The following is a 12,411-nucleotide window of genomic DNA, read 5'->3' as shown; positions in this document are numbered from 1 at the left end:
AGAACATTCTGAGTTTTAAAAATCTCGGTTGCAGTCAGTTGGCCAGGATCCATCCATTTAACCAATTTTGACGTAACTTGTTACAGAGTTAGTTTGCGTACCAGAGACGAACATAGGCAATTTTTTATTCGGAAAATCTGTCAAAAATTTACCTAGACTACCTAGTAACACTCGCGCCATCAAACGAATCTAGTGATGTCTAGTCTATGATCAAAATCGGTTGAGCCGTTGAATAGTTATGAGCGGATATAGGTACAAACACACATACATACAGGTCTAACGCATAATCCTCTTTTTGGGTTTCGCTGCAGTCTGGTAAAAAGCGATATTTTATGGTCAAAATTAAACGGACCACACAAGGTGTTTTATGGATCTTGATAAGTGAGAGTGAACTCCAAAGAGCTTAGTCATTCCTCACGGAACTGTTTGCGTATTCCACACATGAGCGTCTCCTTAGATTCCTCAAATAACATTCATACGTGAATTGGCACTGATTTTAGAAGACTTTTATATGCTATTCACGTGCAAGTCTATAGAAAAACAGTCGAATTACAGTGATTGAGACAAATAGGTATTTTGGTGTTTCCAATTTGTGCTTTCCAATAGAGAAGTGAATTCATCATCATCATCTCACCCCACTCTAGCCCACTACTGCGTACGGCTCTCCTCTCAGAATATGAAGGGCTTAGGACATAGTCTACCATGCTGAGTGCTGACCAAATGTGGATTGGCTAACCTAACGTTCTTCGTGGCATAACCTGTGACCAAAACAAACGAACATTTTGGGTTTTTCTTTAAAGGCTGTTGCGATGCTCTAGCTCGAAAAAAATCTTACACCTAAAATATGATGTTCATACTTATATACGGAACCCTAAAAGACATAGGCCCGACTCGCACTTGACCGATTTTTTATTTTTTTGGTGTGAAACCGTAAAAATGACTTCGTCTGTGTTGGTGTTAGCTGGCGGGCGTGATCTGCCTTTTTGGAGTGTTTTTTTTTTGTTGAGACTGACTGGCAGACGCTCTAAGGGGGTGCCCTGCGTATGTCGGCGAGTGCCGGCACAGACGAGTTCCATACTTGTATAGTTTAACTAACTTGTTACGAATAACTACAAACTTGACATTGGCTTAATCTTTGTAAAGCTAGACGAAAGAGCAAAAAACCCGTAAAAATTAACAGTTTCCACGGGATTTATGACAAAACTAGCCGATGCCCGCGACTTCGCCCGCGTGAATTTAGGTTTTTTGAAATCCCGTGGGAACTCTTTGATTTTCCGGGATAAAAAGTAGCCTATGTGCTAATCCAGGATATTATCTATCTCCATTCTGAATTTCAGCCAAATCCGTCCAGTGCTTTTTGCGTGAAGGAGTAACAAACATACACACACACACATACACACACACATACAAACTTTCGCCTTTATAATATTAGTGTGGTAAGTGTGATACTCCGTAATAACGTTAAACAAAATAAACTAAAGTAAACAGCCGTAACTATGTTTACATCGCTCGTTTTGCTTGTTTTGCCACAGCTTCTTATTTTGTTTTATTTGCTGTTAGCGAGCCGCTACTTGCTTTTGTAATGTGCGTCATAGTTAACTGCTCAGTAAACAAACACTTTGTAGAATACCTATATTTTTAACCCCCGACCCAAAAAGAGGGGTGTTATAAGTTTGACGTGTGTATCTGTGTATCTGTCTGTGGCATCGCAGTTCCTAAACTAATGAACCGATTTTAATTTAGTTTTTTTTTTTGTTTGAAAGGTGGCTTGATCGAGAGTGTTCTTAGCTATAATCCAAGAAAATCGGTTCAGCCGTTTGAAAGTTATCAGCCCTTTTTTTTAGTTACTGTAATCTTCACTTGTCGGGGATGTTATAAATTTTTAATTTACACTTGTTTAATTTATAGATTAGCGCTTGGCTGCAATTAGACCTGGTGGCAAGTGATGATGCAGCCCAAGATGGAGCGCGCTTGCCTGGAAGATACCTATTTACTCTTGACTTGAAGGTATTATAATTTGAGGGGAAGACTGATGCTAGAAGGGCGTTTCAAATCCTAGTGCACCATGCATACATCACGATGGTTTCCTTCATTTTAGGACAAGACATGGTTTTCGTAAAAATCCATCGTTTACTATATGCCCTGGTTTTTACTATCGCACCTACTTTCAACATTTATGAGGTAGTTACCACTTATGCTGTATAATAAAATGTACCACACAATACGATTTCAAGTTCACGACCTTTACAATGACCGCGCACATGGCTTTCGCCGATGCAACATTACGAAACCTGGACTTCACTTTTACTCCTAGACCACTGAGAAAGTCCAACTTATTTCGGAAAGGTTTATACCGGGCACATCTATCGAGGGGTGCGGAGAGAACCTATTTAAGCTCAGCCTCTCGGCCCCGGCGCACAGTCTGTTTCTAGCGCCATCATGTGGAGGACGTTCGCCATCTTAGCACTCGCGGCAGCGTGTCACGCCCTCCCAGCTCAAGACACGAGCCATTCAGAAAACGAAATCGAAGGCTTCAGCGATTGTCTCAAAAAGGATTCAACGACATGTCTCAAGTACAAGTTCTTCTCCTTCGTCGACAAAATGATGGGTCAAAGGGACACGTTTTCTTTAACAGATGGTGTGACAGTTGTGCGAGCTAGTGATGTGCCTGCAGAAACCGGTGCCCCGAGAGCTTTAGATCCTGTCGACAAAGTGAAGAATTACTTCGAAACTCATTCATTAAGAGTGGAAGTTAAAGGCTCGGATGTTATCGATTCTGTCACCAGTGTGGGACGTGCTTTAGAAGATACGGTATCATGGTTCACAGAGGATAATGACCAGTCAGAGGAAGGTAGAGGGAAGAAGAAGAAGGCTGCAAAGATTATAGGACCGTTGATAGCAGCGTTGATGTTGAAGAAGCTAGCTTTGATACCGCTTGCGCTTGGAGCGATAGCTTTGATCGCTGGGAAAGCGTTGCTGATTGGTAAATTGGCGTTAGTGTTGTCCGCGATAATTGGATTGAAGAAATTGTTGTCGCAGCAAAAGCACGTCACATATGAAGTGGTCGCGCATCCTCACCATTCGTCGAGTCACACGTCGAGCCATGACTATGCTGGAGCGAGCGGTTATGGTGGCGATTCGGGAGGCTACAGTAGCGGAGGCGGGCACAGTAGCGGAAGTGGTGGATGGGGAAGATCAGTCGACGTGCAAAGCTTAGCGTACTCAGCGCAAAAGCCATAGCTTTCCAAGTTTCCGTGGCCTAGTTAGACGACCCCTTTGCAAGACGATTTCACTACGTTCAATTACTTATTCGACTCGTTTCGTCTCGTGTATAAATGTGTTGTGCGGTTGTATTTATTTGACTGAATGAATTTAGGACTCTAGTATACCTTATAGGTGTTTTTGTAACTATGATTTTTTATAGTATATATTATTTCTTTTGATATCACAAAGATTATGTATAAAGTTAAGATAGTTGATAGTGAAATATTTATTGTGGTTTCCCATGCGTACCTGGCTTTAATTAATTTTATTTAAGTATTGTTTAAGACTATATTTCGTCTGTTTTTATTTGTTGTTTGTTTACTTGTTTCTAAGTCATCTCCACGGGTTCTCTTGTTTTTATTTATGTATTTTATTCTCGATTTCAGTATTTTATTGTAAGTATAATAATTTATTTTTATTTGTAAGTGGACATTCTTGCTTTATATTGATATGATATGAAATGAAACAAAGAGATTATATTGATATTAAATAATATAATTACAGAAGTGTTTTATTTACAAATTGATCGTTAATTAAATGAATACATTTTAACATTATTTGATTCCTTTCGTTTTATTGCCCTAATAATAAAATCATCTATTTAATTTTACTAAATGATGCCCTCGACTAAGTCTGCTTGGATAGGTATAGGTTTTTTTAAATCCCGCGGGAGATCTTTGATTTTTGGGATAAAAAGAAGCCTTTGTGTTAACTCAGAGTATAAGCTCTCTTCACTTTTAATGTCTGCTAATTAATTGATATTCTATCCTTGAATAGTAATTAATCATCCAAACTTTGCCATTTAGGTAGATATACGAAATATTACGAAATAATAGACGATTTGATTGTCAAGTCTTTTAAATTTTATAACTCCTAACCTGTCCTCAGTTCAAACTTCAAATGTTTGAATTTACATAAAAATGTTATGCAAGTTAATGTAACATTACTTAATAACTTTTATATCAGCGACAGGTTTTGCTTGAATGTAGCTTGATATACCAACACAATCAAAATGAACCTGAAAGTTGTGACTTGTGCCTCTTTGGAAAGAAAACGTAGAATGGGTTATAATCCGTAAAAAATGATTTCTCACGCGCCATTTTAACTCTATGGTCTATGGGTCAACTGTCATATGAAAAGTACGATTCACCTTTAAAATAAGGACTAAAATAGTAGTTTTGACATGATATTCGACACATAAAGTTAAAATGAAGCGTGAGAAGTTATTTTTTACGCATTATAAGAATAGGTACCCACTTCCCAAGTAGCACACGAGGCTGCTTATCAGCCGAAAAACGGATTCCCACCACGCTTAAAGCTGAATAAAAAAGCTGCATAAGGGCTGTATAGGGCCCTATACAGCTCTTATAGCTCTTAAATGGGCACAAATTATTCAGCCTTAAGTTCAAATAGCTGCTTAAGAGCTGTGTAGCAGCAAATTAACAGTGTTACAAACGGTAACGATAGTACTATGCGCTGAATATCGACTGACTAAAAGATCACAAGTTACTCTTTATTCAGAAAATACGTAATAATGTACGCTCTACTACATGTTTTAAACCGGTAAAAGCTGCTTGCGGCCTGTTGAAGTAACAAATTACATATCAAATTAATCATAGCTAGCCAATTGAACATAATGTTTCGTGTTCGTGGACTTATGGTTCGTGGAATACGTGGATGATATTTAATATTCCCTGGTCAGTACATTGTTTACATATTAATATAAGAAAAATGATTGGGAATGTAATTTTACTGACATTATACATAGTTATTGTCTAAGAAAATTTTAGTGCGCCACGAAAATATTCGGTTTTTAATTAATTTTGTGATATAAATATGCCGTGATGAAAACTTGGATAAACAATTTTTAGAGCCTTGAAAAGAATTTTATGATAAAAAGTTATTATTGTGATATCAGGAAGCAAAAACTAATGCAAAAAATTCCTAATTCATACACAAAACATCATAAGAGTTGAAAAATTAATCAGTATATTTATAGGTTATACAATAAAATGGTGGATTCATGTTAAACAGCGACGTGAATAGTTAAAACTCTTGTATTCTGCAAAAGGCTGTCTAATAGTTCACTAGTGTACTGTAATTCAGCAAAAAACTGAATAAATTTACACATGTGAACTGTATGCAGCTATAAGCTGTTTTCTTTACTTTTATTGGTTCACAAGCTCTACCATTAGCCATAATGTGAACAATTAAACAGTTGATAAACAGACTCTTTAGGGATCCGTATTATTATATCTAAAACCACCGCATGGATAACTTGTAGCACAGAATATATAATAGTACTATGTACTTGTAGTTCAAAGTTGTCAAAGCGATATTATTTAACTACCTACCAAATTGGGTAGAAAGATATTAATAATATATACTTAGATATTTTTTATTGTAAAATATTTCACCCTCAACTTATTATAATTTCCTTGTTTTTACATACTCTAAGAAGAAAACTTTTAGAAAACTTGGTTGTCACCTAGCCTATTGTGCCTAAATACAGCCATCTCTTTCTATTATTTGCGCGCTAGATACGCTTGTTTTATTAGTGTTCACTGCTAGCGATGCCCGATGTGTCACTTTTTATCGATATATCGTATCGTAATGTATCGCAACTGTACGATACACGATATATATCATATGCCTTTGTATCGATATGGTAAATATCGTATCGAAAATATCGTATTGGATTTCTGAAGTAAAACTCTTAACTCAAAAGTAGGTTTATAATTATAGTTACCAAAAAGAAAAACAAGACACAGTCGACAGATATTTGATTTCACTGGTGGAATGGCTTGCGGAATGTATCAAGTTCACAGATGAAATAAATAAATATCGTCTGTAAAGTCGATTTACAGACGATAATTTTACGTGATAACCTACAAGGACGCATCGGCCGATGGAGTAGAAGAAAGAAAGATGTGTAATCCGTGCTCTCGCTTGCACGCTCGGTTCAGATGGAACGTGACAATGAGTCATGCTTTTTCGTGCTAGATATATTTTCTGAGTTGTAATTGCCGAAGTTTAGAATAGAACAATTTTTATTATCACCGAGGCAATTGGAAGAAGGACTTGGACACACATAATTTGTTGAATGTGCAATATCTCCTGAGCTATTGCGATTAATATTTTGTACGGAACCATCCTGTTTTAAACTAATCACGCTTTGCGTTACTTCCCGACTTGAAGGTTTTATTTCTGCCGTCTTCATAATTCTTTGGTACTCTTTCGATAATTTTCTTCTAATGCCCCCTGTTCTAGCTTTCATTTTCCACGAATTACTCGAATTCATTATAAAAGCAATAAAATATAGGTCGTTTATAATATTAATGACCATTAACATTTAAGTTACCCTTTGACTGATTCCACGCACATATTCAGCTAAAGTCTGATTAAAGATACTTATGTGAACCACTATAAAGTAGAAGCCGCTAATTCGATACACTAGTGAGTCTCTAAGCAGCTGCGAGGCATCTAGTGAATGTCTAAAAAGTCGCTATGCAGACACTATTAATTGCAGTATAAAGGCTGATTAGCGATAGACACATTCAGCAATAAGCAATAATGTAGGCCACAAATCATCCATTATACAGCTATTAACTTTATAATAGTTCACTCGTGCCCCTTTAATAAGTCTGTGTAATAGCAGTTCACCAAATACCTTCTTACACAGCATTTGGCGTAATTTTATCCACTAAACAGCCCTTACTACGGTTAAGGCATTAGAAAATGTTAAAAGCTGAATAAGGTCATTGAAAATATACCTTAATAGCACTCTTAGCTTATTAATGGTAGTTTTGTTGGTCTTAATCAGTCTTAATGCAGCTCTTAATCAGCCTAAGCTGTTTAAATATCACTGACAGCTATTTTACAGCTGTAGGATCACTAGTGTACTTTTAAAAGAGTCTTAATACGCATAGAGTTTCAAATAGGTCTAAAAGTGAGTATTTATACAGCTCTCTGTGCTACTTGGGTTGTTACAACGACTAACATGGTAACTATAAAAGAAAGGATTTTAATTCCTAGATAGCATCTAGAATTCAGGTACTTATTGTGGGTACTTATTACGGAATAACTCATTTATCAAAATGGTTAAACTCTCTCCTAAGTCAAAAGGTCGATTCTTGGTTGGGTCAATTCAAATTGAGATGAGTCAGCAATATCAATCATTTCAACCTGCACCGGCCTACTACTGAGTACGGTTTCCTCTCAGAATGAGAAGGGCTTTGGCCACAAGTCCACCACGCTGGCCAAGTGCGGTAGATAAGTTAGACAAGTGAGTAGGTCTAGGTAAGTACTTTTACAAAATTCTAGATTAAGAACTTTTAAACTAGGTAGGTATGTAATTATAAAGGTACAAATAGATATAGCTGAAAAGCCTACACAAATTTTTGTACAAAAAAAATTTGCGCAAAGGATCAGCCTGGCTGTCCAGCGCGAAAATACAGCCTGTATTCTTGGCACCAAACTTTCTTGTTATTTTATCCTAAACACTGATCTGACCAGAAATCGAATCCGGCTAAGTGCAAAGCCGCATCAAAGAGGTGTGAACACAAGTGTAAATTAAAAAATTTATAACACCCGCGACAAGTGAAGGTTACAGTAACTAGAACGACCGAACCGATTTTCTTGGATTATAGCTAAGTACACTCTCGATCAACCCACCTTTCAAACAATAAAAACTAAATAATTGAAATCGGTTCATTAGTTTAGGAGCTACGATGCCACAGACAGATACACACATCATACTTATGACACCCCTCTTTTTAGGGGTTAAAAAGTCATCAATACCTAGTTACAATTATTGTAACAGATACTACTATTTCTTTCTCTACAAAGGAAAACTCACGAGATTAATGATGAAAAGTAATCCGGTAAAAGCTGTCTGGGAAAAGTGGATGTGTCTATAATTCTAAGTAAACAAAAATGAACTTTATTACCTACATGATAAATACTGAATTACAAAAAATGCTTCTATTACCTAGGTACATACCTGCTCATACGTTCTACTATGATGACCGCGTCTAGATTATAATACCTACCTACCTGTAGTTCATTCTACATAGCCTTATTTGTTTCTATATGTATACAACTGTGGTATATTATTAACCTGATTGACTCTACTTGTTTGAAAAACAAAATTAATACATAATAAGTATAAATATGTTATACAGTAAAATATAATATAGTGGCTGGTTCGATATCTCATAAAGTTAAATTTCTGTGTCTGATGGAAACAGAATTGATAATGCGGCTACAGAGAATAAGGGATTAAGGGAGATTATACAGAAAGGATCTATAATCCATACTTAATATTATAAATGCGAAAGTGTGTCTGTCTGTCTGTCTGTCTGCTACCTTTTCACGGCCCAACAGTTTAACCGATTCTGATGATATTTGGTACAGGGTTAGCTTATACCCCGGGGACGGACATAGGCTACTTTTCATCCCGGAAAATCAAACAGTTCCCACGGGATCTTTAAAAACCTAAATCCGCGCGGACGAAGTCGCGGGCATCCTCTAGTAAGGAATATATAAAAGGATCTACCTCATTACTTCAATGTAGAAAAATTTTCTATGTGTAGTGGAAAAGTGGAAATTTTCAAGGATTCACAGGGCACACAAGTTACTACCGATTGAATAAGGAATCAATTTTTCTGTTTTCTTATCAATAAAATAAAGACAGTTTATATCGTGGAAGAAAACTACAATAATATGGATGAAAAGTTCTGAACCTGGATGGTTGACCTAAGAAAGGAAATTAGGAATAATCCTCTTAGCCTAATCTTTCAATGAAGGGTTAGGCTAAGAGTATGGTTTTATAATCTTTGAAGATTAGATCCTACAGGTAATAATATCTTCGAAAAACTTCAAATAATTGCCTAACTTAGACATTTTCAAAAATTATAGCATATCAAAATGAGGCCAATATACTGAAAATATTTTAACACTTCTTCGTCTAAATTAATATATAAAAGAAAAGGGTGACTGACTGACTGACCTATCAACGACAGCTCAAACTACTGGACGGATCGGGCTGTTTGGCAAGCAGATAGCTACATAATATTATGACCTAAAGCATTTGCTAAGATATATAGTATTTTAAAAATTCAAGCTAAAGAAAAAGTCAAAAAGGTGTTTGGCGTAGTCCACGTAGATACGTTGAGTCATAAAAGAGTAGATAAGTTTTTTCTAAACAACTTCTAGAAGTGAGGTGTAACAAGATTTTGATTGTAGGACGAAGAGAAAATAGAGGGCTATTGAAGCGAAATAAATCACATCACTCCTTATTATATAGACAATAGAGTTTTGAATGCTTTGACATAGGTCTAGTAATTAATGAGAGATTCTACTCAAATTATGATCCGAGGCATGAAGATACTCGTAGAATGATTAAAATAAGATAACATCAGTAAAAGCATATTGTTTATGTAAAGAAAAAGCGCGTAAGACATGGGGAATAGACTAGTATAATATTTTACAGGCTCAAGCCTAATCTGATTATCTATACTAATCTATATGGATATACCTACTAATAAATAAAATTGAAGAGACGTGTCTGTTTGAACGGGCTAATCTTCATAAATAACTACCTTGTTTATTTGAACGGTCGCGTCGGTATCCATAACTGAATCACACGTTTTTAAATTTTTTGTGTCTGTCTGTCTGTCTGTTTGAACGGGCTAATCTTCGGAATGGCTAAATCTATTTTGACGGGACTTTCGCAGACAATTTTTTTTTTACTTTTTAACCGACTTTGAAAAATGGAGTTGTGTTTTTCTACCGAAGAACACTGATATCTCCGAGATTTCTGAACTGATTTGCCTAATTTTTTTTTAAATCGTTATGGGGACTTTGCGACATTGTTCCATAAAAAATTTGGATCCCAATTCCTCAATCCTGATGCTGCAGGATTCTCCTGATCTGACCAATCGAAGCTGACAAATCGGGCGAAGCTGCGGGCATCATCCCGCATCCCATCATTTCCCGCAATTTCCCGACTTTATTTATGCCCAAAAGTTGTAGAATAAGCATGGAACCTATTGACAAAGCCGATAAAAAATATAAAAGGTCAGTAACCGCTTGGATAAAATAAAACTAAGTTGCGCCATCTACTAGCAATCATGAAAACTATGTCAAACACGCGCAAGCGCAACCGGAAGTTAAATAACGCGGTGGCAAATCTATCTACATCTGCTAGTAACCTTGGCCGAGAAGCGTAATGAAAAACGAGAAAAATAAACTTGATATTGACGTATTTACTCTTTTATTTAGTTTTGCAAGCAGGTCAGAAACATTAACTCTATTTTTTAACCCATTCAGTTTCCTCATTCAATACTGATCATTACCGAATGCGTAAGACTTTTTGTGTGATGTGTTGCTAAATTATTTCTTTTGTGTTTCCTTCGATTAGTAAGCGAATCAAGTTATCTTACTAAGTATCTTTCATGCAGGTATTTCTTATATTCATCAAGCTCAAATACCTAGGTACAAACTTCAGACAGCATTTAAAAGTAATAGTAAAAACACTCGTTTCATAAAGCACATACACAGTTCTTCTATAATTCTTATAGCTTATTAAAGATCAATTAAATAAATAAGTAATTAAATCGGCATAAAAATGTAATTCATAGGCGTAATAAAAACAAATTCATTGATTTTCAAACAGGTTCATTGAACGGTTGTAAAACGTGGTTCATTTTATGAGTCAGAGGAAAAACCTTGAACTTCGTAGTAAAGTTGTAAATTGCGCATTCATTCATAAGCTCGCGCGAGTGTAAACAAACATGGCCGTCATAGAAGTTCTGCAAGTCGTCAATAGATGGCGTTATTCTAAGGAATATTAAAAAGCTTTTGTTAAAAAAAAATATTCTATTTTAAAACATAACATTTTTTAATTATTTAATATATCAAATTGCTGGGCATTCTTTCTTATTAAAGAAATTGTTAATTTTTTCACGTTGCTGTCTTGTAAGTATTTGCGTTTGGACTCGACTCATTGAAAAATTGAAAGCGTTTCTATGTATCTTACCCACCTGCGTGGCTTTTACAAGAATAAACATGTTGAAGTAACTGTTTAACTAAGTAAAGACCTCGCTTTATTCAAGCTACTTTTTATTTAAGTATAAAGAACTCTCAGGCTTGCAGATTTCCGCAAACGCACATTTAACTCTGACTAGCTGATGCCCGCGCCTTCGTTCGCGTGGATGTAGGTTTTTTAAAATTCCCGTGGGAAATCTTTGATTTTCCGGGATAAAAAGTAGCCTATGTGCTAATCCAGGGTATAATCTATCTCCATTCAAAATTTCAGCCCAATCCGTCCAGTAGTTTTTACGTGAAGGAGTAACAAACATATACACACACACACACACACACACACGCACACACACACACACACACACACACACACACACATACAAACTTTCTCCTTTATAATATTAGTGTGATAGTGTGATAGTGTGATAAGTTAGAGGGCGTGCCCGGAACCCCCGAACTCCCAAAAGCTACCACGGCTCTTATGACGAAAAATAATTAAGGGTTATTTTTTATAGGATCAATTTTGATTACGCAAGATTCAAACTTGTGATCCATAGTTCTTAAAACAACTTAACCTTCGCAATTTGATAATCACATCACACTAATATTATAAAGGCGAAAGTTTGTATGTGTGTGTGTGTGTGTGTGTGTGTGTGTGTGTGTGTGTATGTTTGTTACTCCTTCACGCAAAAACTACTGGACGGATTTGGCTGAAATTTGGAATGGAGATAGATATTATCCTGGATTAGCACATAGGCTACTTTTTATCCCGGAAAATCAAAGAGTTCCCACGGGATTTCAAAAAACCTAAATCCACGCGGGCGAAGTCGCGGGCATCGGCTAGTTGATTATAATTAGATGATTTAACTACATAATTTAAAAGACGATAAAAAATGTGTAAAGAAATAAATAAGCATGCAAAAAGCCATTTTCTCATACAAAGCACATACAAGACAAATGCATGTGAGAAACCTATTGCCTTACAAACAATTTACCATTGTTCCAAATGGCAAAGTGGATCTTTTACTTGCAAATGAAAGCAACTTTGCTGTCACGCGACGACTAGCCATACTAATATTATAAATGCGAAAGTGTGTCTGT

At 36.1% G+C, this 12,411-nt stretch overlaps 1 protein-coding gene across 1 annotated transcript; it reads left to right on the top strand.

Annotated features, from left to right (window-relative positions):
• Positions 1 to 2,433: 2,433 nt before the first annotated feature.
• On the top strand, positions 2,434 to 3,624 carry LOC123877561. The gene has a single exon (XM_045924378.1). The coding sequence runs from the start codon at positions 2,440 to 2,442 to the stop codon at positions 3,238 to 3,240; it is 801 nt and encodes a 266-aa protein (XP_045780334.1). The 5' UTR covers positions 2,434 to 2,439; the 3' UTR covers positions 3,241 to 3,624.
• Positions 3,625 to 12,411: the final 8,787 nt, after the last annotated feature.

Source organism: Maniola jurtina, chromosome 24, assembly GCF_905333055.1.
Source record: "Maniola jurtina chromosome 24, ilManJurt1.1, whole genome shotgun sequence".
NCBI classification, from domain to species: domain Eukaryota; kingdom Metazoa; phylum Arthropoda; class Insecta; order Lepidoptera; family Nymphalidae; genus Maniola; species Maniola jurtina.
This window is presented reverse-complemented; position numbering and strand designations above follow the sequence as displayed.

What these genes read in the sequence shown, in the direction of transcription:
- LOC123877561 (XM_045924378.1), top strand. Translation starts at nt 2,440, where the DNA reads ATGTGGAGGACGTTCGCCATCTTAGCACTCGCGGCAGCGTGTCACGCC.